This window comes from Urocampus carinirostris, chromosome 3, assembly GCF_059441175.1.
Source record: "Urocampus carinirostris isolate Australia breed hairy pipefish chromosome 3, RoL_Ucar_1.0, whole genome shotgun sequence".
NCBI classification, from domain to species: domain Eukaryota; kingdom Metazoa; phylum Chordata; class Actinopteri; order Syngnathiformes; family Syngnathidae; genus Urocampus; species Urocampus carinirostris.
In genome coordinates, this window is record NC_142351.1 from 42,490,052 (window position 1) to 42,507,965 (window position 17,914).

At 37.7% G+C, this 17,914-nt stretch overlaps 1 protein-coding gene across 1 annotated transcript in view; it reads left to right on the plus strand.

Moving 5' to 3' along the window:
• Window positions 1-17,914, plus strand: part of lamb2 (laminin, beta 2 (laminin S)) — an 84,714-nt gene that overhangs the window by 13,666 nt on the left and 53,134 nt on the right. Inside the window, exons 3-7 of the mRNA XM_088331943.1 lie at window positions 10,243-10,412; window positions 12,144-12,279; window positions 14,154-14,227; window positions 14,306-14,494; window positions 16,135-16,198. Of these exons, the coding sequence (XP_088188069.1) occupies window positions 10,243-10,412; window positions 12,144-12,279; window positions 14,154-14,227; window positions 14,306-14,494; window positions 16,135-16,198 (633 nt within the window). The remainder of the gene's footprint in view (window positions 1-10,242; window positions 10,413-12,143; window positions 12,280-14,153; window positions 14,228-14,305; window positions 14,495-16,134; window positions 16,199-17,914) is intronic.

Here is a 17,914-nt window from a genome sequence, read left to right on the forward strand (position 1 = left end):
TCCTTTTATTTAAGCCCCGTATTGATTCATGTCTTATCCTAAAACGTGTTTGTTAGCTCATTTTAGTCAGTACTTACTAATATTCCCTTGGTTCATGGTTCACAAATCCTTCAACCTCCAGGGTCTTTGGGGTACCACTTCGTGTGGTGTGTCTTGAGCAAGTACAGCCTGGTGGTGCCCATCCCTCTCCAGGCTGTTCTTTTGGGCAGGGGTTTGCTCAGCCACATGAGACAGTTTCCTTTGGTACTACTCATTAAATCATGGTTACTATACAATCAATCTAGTCAGCTGCTATTAAAAAACACCATCTTGACTCTGTCAATTCGGAATCTAAAAGGTAGAGATTTCTGTGATGGATTTCCAGCATTTCCATGTTAAGAAAGGCTACACACATGTTATGTAAGGAAGGGTCACACCAGGTTTGTTTTGGATTGGGTTTCTTGTTTGGAAATATAGTTTGTATTTTAGTGCCTACTTGTTAGTTTGTTGCTTTGTTCCTTGCATTTTCCATTTCTGGTTTAGGTCTTAGTTCTGTTTTGGACTTGTTCAGATTTGATTTTGTTTGGACCTGTAATTTGTTTTGTGCCCCATTGATTGTTTGTTACCTTCCAAGTTTAAGCATCCTTGTCTCCAGTTCTGGCATCCCGCACATCACTTCAAAACCACTGACAACTAACGGTAACTAAATGCTATTTTTCTGACTAAGAGTGGGAAATCTTTGTGCACTTAACCCAACTGCCAGTAGTTTTTTGTATACGTTGTTAAAACATTCCATTTTTTTTCTTTTTTTTCCTTTAGTCAAATCTAAACAGGGGATGCCAATTAGAGGCCTGACAGAAACTTGCATGCTGCTAACTTGGAGTCGGTATTGTAGCAGCAGACAGCAGATGGTTGTTTGGTGAGGACTCGCTCATCCTTCAGCTAAGTGATGAGCAAAGAAAAGAGCGTGCCGGTTAATTAGCAGTATGTTGACTTTCTCTGCTAGCTGCTGACCAGGGCTGCAGCTCGAAAATAACATATGGCGTTTCTTTTGGTCCTTTGATTTCTTTAGATTCAGTTGTTGTTTGCAGCAGAGGTAAGACCTTAAACTCAAGCCTGAACCAACCAATTTCTGGTCAAAATGTCAAACTTCACATTTGGGACGATCGGGCCTTCTCTATTGCCTTTTTTTTCCAATTACTTTCCACTTCTCATTGATCATCTTTTGTCTTTGTCTCACCCCTCTCTCTAACTCATTTAATGCCAATGGCTGCTTTATACGTCAAACATCCATTTTGAATTCAGTGTCATTGAATTGTCATATTAAAATGAGTTTATTGTATATATAGACATAAATGTATGCGTTTCCAGTTTTACTCTTTTCATTGTTTTAATTGTCCCGTCAATATTTTAATCATGTAACATATTTGTTCATTAATACACCTTATGATCATCCTTCTATTTGTATGTAGTTTTTTTACTTGTGTTTTTCTTCACATGACGCCTCAGTGTATCCAATTATCTAGTTGTTATATAGTAGTCTACATTGTTCTAAGTGGTGTTCTGACTTACTCGTTTGGGAATTTTCCACTGTCTGATTTTTCCTATAGTCCACCATAATCAGCCCCTCTGGTATACACATGATTTTCAGCCGTTTTAAACGTGCACTTGTGAAACCATTACATCCTTGTTATGTTCTCACAAGCCCAGAATATTCTGTTTTATTTTATTTTTTTGTTTGTTTCAATCATAATACAAAACGGTACTGCTTCACCCTGCCGTTTGTTATAACCGTCGTGTCTTGCATTCCACATCTTAAACAAACATGGGAAGAAGAAAGGTTTGTCCTCTTTCACCATCTTAGTAAGCTGGCAATGAGTAAACGTGGCTTGCAGTGAATGAGTTAAAGTGCTACACTTAAGGAATTAATACTGCTGTGGTTTATGGCTACATTTTCAACAAGTCAAAATGATGTAGGCCTTAAAACTACCCCGTCTTTAAAGAAATCCATCAACATTTTAAATTGTACATGTAACCTCTAAAGACACAGACATATAAAATATGTAGACGTTATACAGTCTTAACTTTCTTCCTGAGTCCTCACAAATAATATAAGAAAATTAGGGTTTACGTCGTGCTCGGTCCTGCAAATTAAGTTAACCCCTTAATGGCGGACCGTCGGAACCTTTAATAAAAAAGTCGTGTCTTCACCATTTCACCAGTCACATCATTGGAAAGCTCAAACTCTTAGGATGACTATTTTAAAATATACTCATCACAGGAACATCCTATCAGTCTGAAACAAGATACCCGAAAACTATAAAAACGGGATAGCTCACCCAAAAGTGCTGGGAACTTCTACTCATGACACGATTCCCCGCAAATGTTGTGTGGTTACATTCATGAAAATCCAGTGTAAAATATGTTCTCCAAAACAAACAATAACGCCGACGGATAAGAAAAATTCACCTAAAAGTATTCCTGCATTGTTTGGCGATCCATCTGTTTGTTTATTTTAAAAGCCAGACTCGCCATTTTCAATACTTCCGTTTGCCTCTGATCTTTTGATTGGCCAATTACAAGCTTTTTTCACAGTCCTTAGCCTGTAACAACCTATGAGGGCCTGTATTATAAAACAAATGTCATGACCAATTCGGCTTCAAAGATCTTATGCCAATAGTGACCCATTCAAATGTCAATTGACACATTAGTTAGCCAATTAAAATACCAACGTAAATATGTACACATTTACGGTGTGTATTCAAATCAAAGCCAAAAGTAAACATGCGCATAGCCAATGGTGATTCATTTTTGCGCGCAAGTGTGCACAGCCATTGATTGCCTCCTGGAAAGTCAAACATTTACAATTCTTTCACGATGTTTAAAAATAAGCCCTAAGTAAAATATACGAATGCAATGTTTTAAGGGCTGTGAACTGGTTGTCACCAAATGGCCACTTTTAGAACTACCATTAAAATAATTTGTAAAATTCAATGTTTAGTTTGTCAGATTGTGATCAAATTTGTCAAGGTACTAAATAAGGCTTCAAGTTATTGTCTCACCTGTTTTCTATCTAAGATTTTTTGTTTTTTTTTTTGGTTTGAACAAATTTATTGACACTAAAAACAGAAAACAATCATGACAATCTCAACAGCAATTAAGCACATTCACAATATTATATTCCAATATTACGTTTTTAACAGCAAACACAAAGTGAGGTTTGAACAAATTTATTGACACTAAAAACAGAAAACAATCATGACAATCTCAACAGCAATTAAGCACATTCACAATATTATATTCCAATATTACGTTTTTAACAGCAAACACAAAGTGAGGTTTGAACAAACCCTCTCGAAAATCTTATTAGCAATCAAGCATATTCACAATTTCATTATATAACATCTTTATTAGTGTCAATAGATCATGATAAACTCTTTGCAGGTATTTGATTGTAAAAAAAAAAGTTAGAAAAAGAAAAGCAAGAGGCTGGCTAACCGAAAACATGCATCATACAGAAAAGAATGACCATGAGCAAACGCCAAAGACACGGGGTGAACCGGGTTCTCATTGTCATCCTGTGACGTCATAGCTCTAGGGGATGTGAGGTCAGACTGTCTACTTTGAAAATAATTCCTCGAGATCCATGGCGCGTGGAAACTTTTAAACATATCTGCATTATTGTGAGAAGGAACACTTCATGCTCTGCTCCAAATTTGAAAACAAAATTGAACTTTTCTAATCCTTTTAAGGTAAGACAATTTACAGTTTTCCATGCTGCAGTTTATATATTTCTTTTTTTCCTCTGACAATCAAATGATAACTAAGAGAGTAAGTTCATTTATTTTTACATCTGACGTTCTTACCAGACAAGTACCTCACTGCAGGTCACTGGTCTTGGGTATTCCTTTTAAAGAAGTTAGATGTAGTTATTTTCATTCATTATTCATTTTATAGACTTTCCTTATCGCCTGATGATTGATTGTTTCTATCTTTGAAGTATTGCACAGCAGTACGTCTGTGTTAAAAGTGTATTCGCTGCTCAGAGTGGTCCTACAGACACAGCGGCTCCTTGTTCAGCTGTCATCTAGCATTCCTCCGTAGCTTCTCTCGCCAAATTAGGTGCACTGTGAAGGGAGGAAAGATAACGCGGTGTCTTTGATCCAAAGTACTTCCCCGTGACCTTTCATTTCCAATTTTCGCACTCGCGCCGACACCAAGCTAAATCCCGAAAGCATCTTTTTTACCCCTTGTGTAGTACAAAACTATTTCTTTGCTAACTTCTTTTGAGAGCTGAGTCGTATATGATGACCCCAAGGCCTGTTTCTGTGCGGACTGTATTTTTGCATGTCATATTACTGATGTTTCTAAAACAGTGCACACTTTTTTTGGTAAACATTTTTTTTCAACACACCGGCCCTCCAAAATGTTTACAAAAATCTTTCTAGGAACCAGTTAGATATTTTTTATAAAGTTTAAAATATGATGTTGTCAGTATTACATTGGTATTATCATTTGTGGTCATCTTCGATCATCTATCTCGGTTAATTAATTTGCTGTAATCGTGTATTTTAGCAGTTTAACGGGTTTAATTATATTATTTTTATTATTTTTATTTTTTTCCCCAAAATAACAAAACTAATATTCAAAATGAGCAAAAATTGTCTGCCAGTGGAAGATTTCTTTTTATACTATTGTAGGAAAACCCTCCCCAAAACGACACACTACATTTTGTTCTTTCTTCTTTTTTAGTTATTTAAATCTGCAAAATCGTGCGCAATATTTTTACTTTATATTTTTTATTGTATTATTGATTGTATTGAATTGTCTTTTGTCATTAATATCAAGGTTACAAAATATTGTATGAATGATATTTAATGAATAAATACTTAATAACATAATAAGAACAATAATTATAATAAAGAATTGAAGGATAAATTGAGAAAATACTGCTAGGATAAATAGGCAAAAATATTTACAACGTAATGTTTGGAGACTAACTTAAGTTATAATAATGATGCAATGGAAATAGTGCCTTGTAACAATCGTACAATGAAGATACGTACAATAACATTCAGCAGCACCATGAAAAAACAAAATAAGTCACAAGATGTATGCTTTCACATTTTTGTGCCCTCATTTAAGGTGGGGATGGCCCGAGGAGAGAAACTGTCCCCGAACCTGTTAGTGGGGTGACAGAAAAAGTCTGCGTATTGGTGATTTTTAATGGAAATATTGCATTTATTACTGCAATATTTTTATCTTGCTAACGAAAAAAAATCTCATCTGAGGAAGATATTTGCAAACTACACAACTCCTAATCAATTCAAAAGACATGTCATCCAGTGAGATTCAGCATCCTTAATTTATTTTCCTCGCCAGTAGACGTGAGGGTCAGGAAAGTGTTACACAATCACTGACAGAAAAGTACACAGATAAACGGGTCAAGATACCGTATATGTCTGTTTTACTCCCTTGTACTCCCTAGTCCTGCACAAAAAAACGCACGCAAACTCTAATTCGCATTGGACTTTAGCAGACCAGATGTCAACTCACTTCCGAACTGTCGGATATAAGATAAGTGGACGAGCGCACTTCTGGCCCTGTTGATATCGTTCACTGTTTTGGTTGGTGATTACTTCCACAGAGGAAGTTCCTTAAGCTGTTCAGCAGAGTTATGTTTCGCAGAGGTACTTTTTACAGTACTTAGTGTTTCCGGTGCTCAATAATAGGAGAGTTGAGCCATTTCAACTTTAGAATTGGATTTAACCTTTGTTGATTTGGTTTGCACTACTGGTTGCGTAGGACATGGGTTGCCAACTCAAAATGTTCAAAGAGACATATTAGATTTAAAAGAAAAAACAAGTTTGGAGCCGCAAATAATTAAAAGCTTTATCCTGTTTAAGAAAGGCAATACATACTGCATATATCAAAGTCAAAGTCAGCTTCATTGTCAATTCTGCAGCAAAACAAAGAGTTGAAATTGCGTTTCTCTCAGCCCTCGGTGTCTAGGAATAAAAAAAAAAAAAAACACAAACACTATGCTAGGACACACTAAGACGCACATTTAGACAGTACGACGGATAAATTGACGGTGGACACATTAGTCATAACGTGCATAATGGTACCTAGTAAACAAAAAGTTCTGAGTTGTGCAAAAAAGTCTTATTTATGAATCTTACTTACATGATTGTCCAATGAGCAAGGTTAGCTTATTTTGGTCCTAAAGTGTTCAATTGTAAAAGTGCTGTAGTTTAATGGAGGCAGTGGTTGTGTGTCCATTTGTTGAAAAAAAAGGGGGAGAGTCAGGCTCTTGGTGGAGTGGGCAATGGTGAAAGAGTGGCTTTGAGGAAGGATGGAGCAAATTCAGCATCCTGACAGCCTGGTGGATGAAGCTGTCCCCGCAGTCTGCGGGTCCTGGCCCGCAGGTTCCGCAGTCTCCTGCCTGATGGCAGCAGCCTGTACAGTATTTGTCCGTATTTATTCAAAAAGGTTAAATCATGTTTGTATAATGGCTGTCCTTCTACAGGAACCAGATAATTTTCCACGATCAAACTTTTTTACAAAAGCGCCTGGGAGCCATTTGAAAGCGCCAAAGTGGATGTTTACACTGGAGCGTAGGTCAGGGTTCATACACTTTTTTTCATGGCCAAATTCAAGCATTTTTAATGACTTTCCAAGCCAAGTTTTCAATTTTGTAAGGACCATTTAAAGAAAAAAGCTTGTTAGTCATGTATTTTGCAGAGCCATAATTATAGCTGCGATTTACATTTTTAGTAATATTTATCAAGACATGATTTTTAGATCTTGAGTAAATTGCGAATATATTTGAGGATCTGAATAATACTTATGTAACTTTTTGGGAGACAAATGGTGCCTCTACGACTCTAGTGGTTAAGGGAAAACATCTTCCACCCACCTCCGTCTCCCCATTTACATGTTGGATGAAATGACAGTAATATGTAGCTTACATTTTCAGTCGCAGGAATTTTTTCCCTTTACAATTTACTTCTGGGAAATGCTACCTTAATTTTTTGCATGGCCCGCAATAAATGTCTATAATTGATTTGTAATCCTAATACGTATTTAATAGTACACTGTTTAGGTGTAGCATGCAGCTGTCCTTTTGCGCGCGACCTTTCGGGGTTGATGATGTGTCATAGAACAATGCCATACAAACTGATGCCAGCTGCCATCATTTTTTTAAGCCGACTTATGAAACATGGCATCGCTTTCAAGCATTTACAAACACATCACCCGAAACTCAAGCACTTCCAATCCTCTAAAACACAACATTAAAACTCACATATTTTCGAGCAATTCAAGCACCCGTACGAACCCTAGTGGGTGCTGTAGTATCATCCAACAGTAAATGGGGAGATTTAATTTATAAACGTTCATTAAAATCACAGGGCAGCACAGCGGGACAATGGTAAGCACGCGTGCGGCACAGTTCTGAGGTCATGAGATTGAACCTTCCTGTGTGGAGTTTGCATGCTCTCCCCATGCTTCTCCCCACATTCCGAAAACATGCATGTCAGGTCAATTGGCCTGTCCAAATTGTCCCGAGGTGTGAATGAGCGATTGAGTTGTCTGTCCCTGTGTCTCCTGCGACTGGCTGGCGGCCAGTTCAGGGTGTACCCTGCCCACTGCCCAAAGATAGCTGGGATGCTCCAGCACCCCCGCGACCCTACTGAGGATAAGTGCTGCAGATAATGGATAGATAAAATCACATAAGAAATACTAGCTTAGTCATTTAAAATCCTTGTTTTTGGCAATCAATAAGTCATATTACCGGTATTTACTTTGGAAAAAAAACAGCTCTTGGTCAGCGAAATACATTTCTGGTGACAGCGAGAGGGCTTTTTTCACTCTTACAATCTGTAGTTATAGTTCATAAATTCTAAAAACAGAAAATTGTATTTTTTTGTAGAAAATCTGTAAATGATTGAGATTGATGTCTTTTAATTTATGGAGCATGGTGTTGAATTTCATTTTGTGTATTTTACAGACTAAAGGTTGGATGTTCCCACACTCACACATGCAAATATTATTTATATATACAACTACATGTGTGTTAGGCTTAGTTTTACAAACAGAACTTTCAAATAAATACAAATGTAAACCATTCCATTAAGTTCAGCCATCATTTTTTCAGAAAATCCCTTTATCCATCCTGGAAAGTGAATAGTTTCTACTTTTCTTTCCCCTTTTTTACCCAACTAATATGTTTCTACATTTTCAAAGTACTATATATCTCAGCAATTGAATCTAAGAGTCAAAACTACTTAATTCAGCCACTGTATGGATCATTCTCACGTGCTAACATAATAAAGGATAGCTTTAGCATTTTATCCTTTCTCAAATTTCATTTTTCAGTTCGACTGAATCGATTTTACTAATTTAATCTACTAATTAGTCAATATTTGATCATTTTGCTCAATCTGAGTGAGGGTTGATTCACTCCACACTCTAGTTTTCATTTAAAAGATATTCTTGGATGTCATTAACGACTCAATTTAGTCATAGAGGTCTGTATGAGTTTATGGTGGTGGTATTTGATCCCCTGGAAAATTTCCACACATTTTTCCACTGAGAACGGATGCATAATGGAGCAAGGATTAAAACCACCTGCTGCTAACTTGACAGAATGACCCATGGGTCCTTCTTCATTCCTCTTAGAACACATTCCCCTAAAACATGCAGACCAATCAGTCTCAAAATCATGGAGAAAGTATAATAATAATTTAAAACATCCAACAACGATGTCATCTGGAATTTCAGGCGCCTGTCGATAGTTGTCGTGAAAGATTTACTTTAACTCCCTCGCATAGCACAGTGTGGCAGTCACCATACTATGCCTCCAGTCGTGTGTCACACAAATGCCTCCCTTCCCTAGGGTTAAAATAGCCCCTCAACATTTGTCACATTCTAAATTCAAAACCTTAGCTTGGACATCGTAAAACTTTTAAGTTACTAGAATAGGAAGGCCTTTTTCTTTCTCGGCATGTTTTCATATTCGAGTTGTGAGGAGGGTAAAGCAAACGCTGTAGCTGTGATGAACAGTTTATTCAAAGTTTTATGATTACAGAATATTCTGTGCACAAATTAGCTACAGGACAATGGCTTGTAGTATTCACAAGTCAAATTGACTGACAATTACTTTTATAGTGAGAGGGACGGAAAACTAAGAGATTGGAATTTTCCACTGGAAAGAGGCCTCTTTGTTCAAACCGATTCTAACAAACTGCCTCCTCGGTCTACAACAGTAGTAGTCCAGTCCAGTCATGTTTATTCGCATAGCCCTTAATCACAAGAAGTCTTAAAGGGCTGAACAGAAAATACACAGGCAAACGCAATTCATGTGTGTGAATATTGGTTACAAAACCAAGTGTAAGCAGAGTCCTTTTTTAAAAATGTCTCTAAATACTGCAAACCAGAGGAGTACAGATGCCTTTAGGCAACCATTGGGCCTTAGCCCAAACCCAGGCAGTGAGTCGAAAAATATTTGACTTTTGTTTTTCTTATACAGTATTTATTCACGTATACATGCATTTTTTTTTTACCCCCAAAATCTCAAAGTTTGGCTTTGCGTAAAACTGAGGTTTTTCGGTAGTATATTCCAAAGATTGAGCAATGATTCATCATTCGACAATTATCGCTGACCAACTTTACTCAGCAACGGGAATCGATCCCAGAGCAAAATCCTATTTACGAAGCCATTAGGAAGGCATTATAATTCATCTCATCAACACACTGCTTTTACTTACAGTGCCATGTTGTAAAAGAGTAGTATGGAAAAGAGCACCGCTAAAATAACGTATTACAACGTGGTACAGTTGGTAATAAAATCTAACGCCTTTTCCTCCGTCATCTACATTCCTACTGGTCCGGTGGTCTCACAATGGATTCGAGCTTATTATTGTTATTGTAGATATTCTTATGATTGCTATTCTTGTTTATCTTTACTAATGTTATTAAAGGGCGGGGCCACAAGAATATAGTCAGATATTAAAGCAGTCCATGGTACCGAAAAATAAAACTAGTAAAACAATGGTGAAGCCTTACAATTGGTACTGAATACATGGAGTTCATTTACTACGACAAGATAAATGAAGTTATACATGACTGAAATAATAAAGAGGTTATGACGAAGAAATAATACAATCATGATTATATATTACAGTAAAACCCACGACAGTAAGTCCCCCAGGGTTCAAAAGGAAGATTAATTTCCCGCCTCCTCCTTCCTTTTCGATACAGCATTTGTGGCGGCCGGCGGCCAGGAGCCCAACCGCAACCACGGATGCGCCCAAGGCAGCTGTTACCCGGCAACGGGGGACCTTCTGGTCGGACGAGAGAAGAACCTGAAGGCATCGTCCACGTGCGGCATGAGGAGGAAAGAGCCCTACTGCATCGTCAGTCACCTGCAGGTCCGTTTTGCTCGGACATTGCAGACAATATTGTCTTTTTAAATTCCACCGCTATGAAAATATTAAGCATTCTTTCTCTGGGGTTCTTTGAGGGTCACAGAACTTTTACCTTCTCAGTGTCTACAAGAAAAAGTGGGACAATTACAGGAGTGGCTGAATGTAAACATGTATAGTTTTCCAAAAGAGCCACAAACAAAAAAGCCTTCTGGATTCTTTACAGAATAAAAGTCTGAAAATAAATCACACTCTCTAGGTTCTTCACACAGAAAGCCCTGGAAGCATAAACTTTCTGTTCTAGGGTACGCAGTTTTAACAGGTCCAAGATCAGTTTAATTGTCAAAACACCAGTGGTACAGAAGGTCGTAGGACCTGCAGTGTCAGTTTTATGTCATTACCATGCTATTTTTAGTCCTGGTACCAGAGACAAATGTTATCTCATACAAATGCCAGACGTTTCTCTCGAATGGGATGAGCTGGTGCCAGCCAATTTTTGGCCATTTTGACTCATTTTTAAGGCCTACAAAAAATTTAGTTCGGTAGCTATAGGAACATAGCACATATCAAAAGAAAGTTTGAACACTAATTTCCATGAGAAAAAAAGGATCTTGATAGCTTTTAACGTTGTTTAATAAACAACAGTTAAACATTGCTAAGTTTCTGGAAATTACTTGTTTCCATGGCCCAGAGAGGGATGAGCATACGAGTAACCTAAACTTTTTATATGTAATAACTTGTGAAGCCCTTAGAGACTAATTGTGATTAAGGGCTATAACAAATAAAAATGACTTGACTTGACTTGACATGAGCCCCACCAGGCTATAATTGCACATTACACACCACAGAAAATGGTGCCCCTATGACCTGTGAGGTTAAGGGTTCCAGCTAACCAACAACCAACTCTTTCCAAGAAAACTAATTTTAAGTGAGATTACAAAAAATAAATCTATTTGGCTATCAGCGACTAGCACTTATTAGCAACTAACTTTGCTTAATTAGCTGAAATCACAGACACTGTATAGCTGTATTAGCAACAAGTATTGGCCTCTAGCGTTGCTCAATTTAAACAATGGAAAATTGAATATTAATGTTCAGAAAATAAATTATTTTTCTTAATTTTGACTATTTATTTGATTCCCAGCAGTCTTCAGACCAAACTGAAGGCTAACAGCTAACTTCTAACTTTTGTCGTGCATTGCTTTAGGGGTCTCTAACTGTGAGGTGCGCAAGAGTAGCAGCTAACATTAGCATCTTTCTTTATTTTCAACAGTCCGGCCCTCAGCTTGTAGTCAAATTTTCAACTCGGCCCTCAGTCCATTTGACCTTGCACCCCTGTCTAAAAGGGAGATATTGTATTTTTAGCACCCCTTGGTGGTAAAACAAAATTCAGACATTCCAAAAAAAAATTAATTTGCATGATAAGCAAAAATGCTTGGACTATCATATAAACTTGCGTTTTTAAGTACTCTTAGGTTGAGAAAATTGTATTTATATTGCATAACATGAGGCTCACCAAGAGGTAGCTGACATGATTGTCCCCCATCTTGCAGCTACGGGTACCCCTAAAACCTTGCAAAAGGCTGGGCAAAAAAACTAAACAAACGGTGTGGTTTTGTTGTGTCTCTGTAGTTTAAATTATTCCCTGTGCTTTGTAGCACTCGTTGCACGACGTAATACAACATCTAATCGTCAAGTGTTACAGTGTAAGTGTAACGTCCTTTATCGCCAATGCAGGAGGAGAAGAAATGTTTCGACTGTGACTCCAGGAGACCCTACGATCCTGTCTACAACACCATCAACCATCGCATCGAGAATGTCATCACCACCTTTAAGCCTCATCGCAAGAAGTCGTGGTGGCAGTCAGAAAACGGTGAGAATCAAAGACATTTTGCAGCATTTTGGACTACAAAACAACCAGAATAGAATAAGATAGAACCGCATAGAATAGAATTTGGGTTGGATTGTGTCTTTTTTCAGCATTCTCACCTCTAAAATGACCTACCCAAGTGCTTGTAGAAAAATGTGATCTGGCCAAACTTGGCCTTAGACAGTACAATGTCTTTCTGGAAAAGCTGTTTAGTCAGCAAAATAAAAAATGCTTAGTCAGCTGTTTTTTGGCAGTTTTCATATCAGTTCAGGGTGTCCCCCGCACACTTCCCAAAGACAGCTGGAATGGGCTCCAGCACCCCGTGACCCTACTGAGGATAAGCGGTGCAGATAATGGATAGATGGATGATATCAAATGTCTTTCCGAGTCTGGGAGAACGCCTTTGCTGAGCCAGCAAAACTTTAAGTGTTGAGTCAGTTTTGGGGGGCTTTTCACCTCTAGAGTAACCTACCTGAAGGCTTGTAGAAGATTGTGATCCTGGCCAAACTTCTTCTACGCTAAGAGAGTAGAATGTCTTTCTAGGAAAGCTTGCTAGGTTCGCAAAACAAAAAATGACAAGTCATTTTTTTTGGGCAGTTTTCACATCTGTTATAACCTTCCTGACTGCCTGTAATATATGGTGTTGGTATTTAACGCCGTTCCGGATTTGGAGTGTATTGTGTGACGTCATCATACGCACCTCATTGTTCTTGAGTTATTGTAGATGGTTGCCATGTTCGGTTGAATATTCTTGAGTTTGTGTTTCCCCTAATGAAATGCAACTCCCCAATTCCAGTCGTACTCATGCATCCCCAAACCATGACATTCCCAACACCGTGCTTGACTTTAGGCACAACATAAACATGTTTGTACTCCTAACCTGTTTTTTCTAATTTGACTATAAATTTCATATTACTACAGATCTGTGTTTTACAACGAGTTTGCTGGGACACACTAATGTGCCGTGAGACATTGTCTAGTATGCTGCAGGACATTGCAAAATTTTATTTTTGCAGAAAAGCATGTCATAATTGGTCAGTATCTTCGCTTTTTTCCAATGATCAGCTGAATAACTACAACTTTCATCCACATCAGTAGTGAGTACTTCAATAATTTATTTTGTTTCAAGAATTCGGATTGCACTACAAAAAAAAATACATAAAATACTAATCCTACTCATGATTTTGCAGATTAAAATTATTTTCTCATATTACTAAATATAGAACAGCAGATTTTTGCTCTTTTTACATATTTTTGCTTTTATAGAAAAATAAGATACAAAATAAAGTAAAATCCAATGTTAGAGCAAAATTATTGACCAAAATGTATAATTTGTAATATCTCCTGATCCACGGTCACTGCAAATGGTAGAAAACATGATAAACGGCCAATTTGCATATCAACTTGCACACGCCTGATCCTTGTATTTTGATTTTACCTATATTTTTCATTTTCCATTTAATTATTGCTACTGCTGCTGCTGCTTGGAACACTGCACTGTATGTGTTGTCTTATGTCTTGTATGTCAGTGGTATTACGTAAGAATTAACCCTAAGCTCACGTTCACCTTTATTTTGTAATATCTTAGGTCAGGCTCTTCTCGTGCATCTGCAATTAATTGTCTTCAATGTCTGTTTGATTCCTTTGTATCTCAAACATCTACAGAAATTGACATTAAAAGTTACTTTTATTCAGGCAACATGAAGATAAAAGCTTTATTAAAAACATAAAACTGGAACTGGAAACAAATTTTTAAGATTTTCATAGGACAGTGTGCCTCAATATTTTTTTAATGAAAGAAAGAAAATGCCTCGCCTGTAAAAAGGTCACGAGAAACGCTGTATTAGATACTGCAATTTCCTCTTTCTGTCTTTCAGGAAAGTCAAACGTGTACATTCAACTGGACCTGGAGGCGGAGTTTCACTTCACTCATCTCATAATGACTTTTAAGGTGACATTAAAATGATTAACAAATAAGAACACAACAATTATATCCGTTTTTTTTTTGTTTGTTTTTTTGTGGGGTCAGACGTTCCGCCCAGCTGCTATGCTGATCGAGCGTTCGGCCGATTTTGGACGCTCGTGGCAAATCTACCGTTACTTTTCCCACGATTGTCCCGCTAACTTCCCTGGTGTATCTCTGGGTCCTCTGCACACTATAAATGATGTCATCTGCGAATCCCGTTATTCTGACATTGAGCCATCCACGGAGGGAGAGGTGAGTATTAAAAACACTTGCTTTTACTTACCTACTGTACCTTCCACAGTACAGTGTTCGTACGTGTGCTCAAAATTCTTAAAAGTGTTTGAATTTCTAATGTTGCGTTTTTAATGTTTAAAAAGTCCTTAAATTTTGGGTGAAGTGCCAGTAAATTCTTAAAATTGTTCCCATGTTTCTTAACACGTCCAATTAAAAATGACATAGACATTGCTTTCTGGTGGCTTGGCTCCGCCATAGCATTTTGTCTTCCCTCGTTGTTAACGGCAGCTGCCATTAGTTTGTATGACATTGTCATATGAAGCAGGTGCACGCTACATCTAAGACAGGGCAGTATACAATATGTATTTTTGAAAGCACTATGTATCATAGCCATGTAAACAAATAAGGTAGTATTTCCTAGTTAAAGAATTTTCTGCAAAATGTAAGCTACATATTACATTTTTACTAAACACTTAAAGGGAGAGAATTGTCTCAAAAACATATTTGAGATTTACTTAAGATTAAAAAAAAAATCATATGCTGAGATAAATGAACAAAAAAGATTAAAAATCGTATATGTAAATTGCAGGTATATCTGTGCCTCTGTAAAATACGTGATTCACACCAGATTTCTTCTTTTGATTGTACCGGAGAACTTGGAAAATTGTCTTTGTGAGTCCTTATAAAGTGCTTGAAGATGTTCATGGAAAAGTTGTACGAACCCTGAACGTACATTTCTAAACTTATGTATAAATCCCGATTTAACTGTATATGTGTGTGTGTTCTCGTACGTGCCTTATAGGCCCCTGTGAGTGTTTTAGATAGGTTTGGTATCAAGGCAGCCTCAATACATACCGACAAAATAAATAAACATCTGCTTTTTTGCACAAGCTGCATTCGGCCATGCGGCTCTTTGGCATTCCCTGATGGCTTCTTGATGCTAATTCACAAACCACGGCCCCAACAACCTCACCCAAGTAGCATGCCCGGCAGCACCAAGCCCGGCAACGCCAGGCCATTATGCTTGCTATTTATTTAAAATCATAAAATATATTAGTACATGCCTTATTGTTAATTCTTAATTGTATTATGTCTTATTTATTGCCTATTTGTATGCGGGGAACTGGAAGCAATCTGTGCTTTACGTTGTGCATATACTGTAGAGTAATTGACAATAAAGTTGAAGCTGATGTTCAAAATCTGGCAATGTCGAGCTGACGGATGATTGGATCGGGCTGCTTAGAGTGGTTGGTCGTCTGGAGCTTAGTACTGAATTTGGCCACAAGAGGGCAGTAGAGACCCCACCAAATCAGCTCATGAAAGCAGATGTTTAAAGATTTTGTTGATATTTATTGGGATACGTTGAAACGAAACCTAGCTAAAGACACTTGTGGAGGTGTACAACTGTGCAAATTGTGTTAAAGTTGGTTAGGCTGTTCAGAGCCTAAAATTTACATACACATACATACCCACACACACAAAACAGCATTTATAAAGTATTTTAGATTAGTTTTATAAGATATCTTCTAACTTTAAAGGGTGACTGTTTAAATGCAGATATTTAAAGTTGTATTCTCGAGAGTTTTTGTCCATTTTTTGCTATAATGTTGTTTCAAATTTTTGCAATAATTTTGCTTTGTATATTTTTCCTATTCTAGGTCATCTACAGAGTGTTGGATCCAGCCATCAGAATTGAGGATCCATACAGCCCTAACATCCAAAGTACGTCTCCCTTCTCCTTATTTAAATTTTTCAGGGCACATGTGTACGAATCAAGGTTTGCGAGCTAAATCCGCCCCACAACAAGCTCTTCTAAAGCCCCTTGAGATTAGCGTGATTCACTATTATACCCCAAGAATCATTGTGTATTTTATTTTTTTAACTGTGAGTATCTACTTCTTGAAGAAAGGGCTGTTTTGGGTTAATAGATTTGTGCACATTATTGTGTTTCAGGTATATTTAAAAGAAAATATTACTGTTGAGTGAACGATATAAATATACATTTTTGTTAAAATATTGCCTAAAGGCTACTAATGGTACCAGAAAAATGCAGGCTTCTTTCATTTTAAAGTTATGGATATTTCTCTACAAATCAAAGTTATGTTTTTGCCTGCTGAAAATTAAAGATTACTAACAGAGCCATCAGAAAATATTTCACTATTTATTTAATCATATTGGAATATACAATATGTTACATAACTGAGTACACCCCTCACATTTCTTCAGATTGCATTCTAATGTTTAAAAGAACATCACTGACGAAACATCGCTTTGACACAATGAAAAGAAGTCTGTAAACGAGGGCCAAGGCTTATTGGAAAGATCTTCTCTGGTCTAAAGCACAAGATCTTGGAGTGGAAGAGCATTCCAAAGGCAATATGTGAAGCTCTGGTGAAATCCTTGGCCGGAAGAATTAAAGTGGTTCTGCAAAATCATGGTGGCCACACAAAATATTAAAATTCAGGAATTTTTACTTACGGGTGTACCCACTGCCAGTTACGACTATTAGTATTTCCATCCCAGCATCTTTTACAGGGGTGGTCATCGCTTTCTCCTGATTAAAGATAGTATTTTAAAGTATTATGTTCTACATCAGCGTGTGTGTATTCCCACATGCCCAGCAAGTTGTTTGGTCATCGCTTTCCATGTGTGAGCAAGACCATTATTGAAAACCGTCTGACTCAAGATGAGTTGAAAGACTATGTTGCTATCTGCTCATCCATTTGATCCCATTGATGGAATGGAATTTTTTCTGATCCCATAGTGTTTCTCAGATGAACACGATGTACGATAAATCTCATTTTTTCTTATTAACTACCATCTTGGAGGACACACAAGTAGCTCTATTGATTCGTCCATACCAAACAACCTCGGCATTTCCTCGAGGCTTGAATGATGGCTCTGTGCAGAGATGGGAGAAACAGCTGTTTGTGATCCACAAAGCTAGTTGTCTTGGGTCTTATTTAAGGGTCTATCCACAACGCCAAGTGTCAAAGTCAAAGCCAGCGGGCTGGGTCTGGCCAGTGAATGAGTTCTCCCTGCCCTACAAGATAATATTCAATTATTATGAAGTCAGGTTTGCAGTCTTTCATGCTCACAGGACCATTACTTCAATGCCTGATTTGCACTGACTGCGAAATGGATGCTGCAAAGCATTTGAGTCAGTGTATAAATGCTACGGACCTGGTACAGTGCAGTGTGTGTCCATTGGGGCACCCAGCATAGAGAAATAACACAGCCGAGTTAGTCAAGCCGCGTTTTTGGTAAACTGTAATTGCTCATTTATCGCAGTTATTGGGGACCAGAACGCCCTGTTTTGTGCGAAATTCTGCAAACATGCTACCTGCCAGCCCCTGCTTACAATGGATCACAGCCGCAAGTGCAGTCTGTTTTATGTGGAAATGCATTAACGGCTAAAAAAAAAGACGCCAGGTCTTA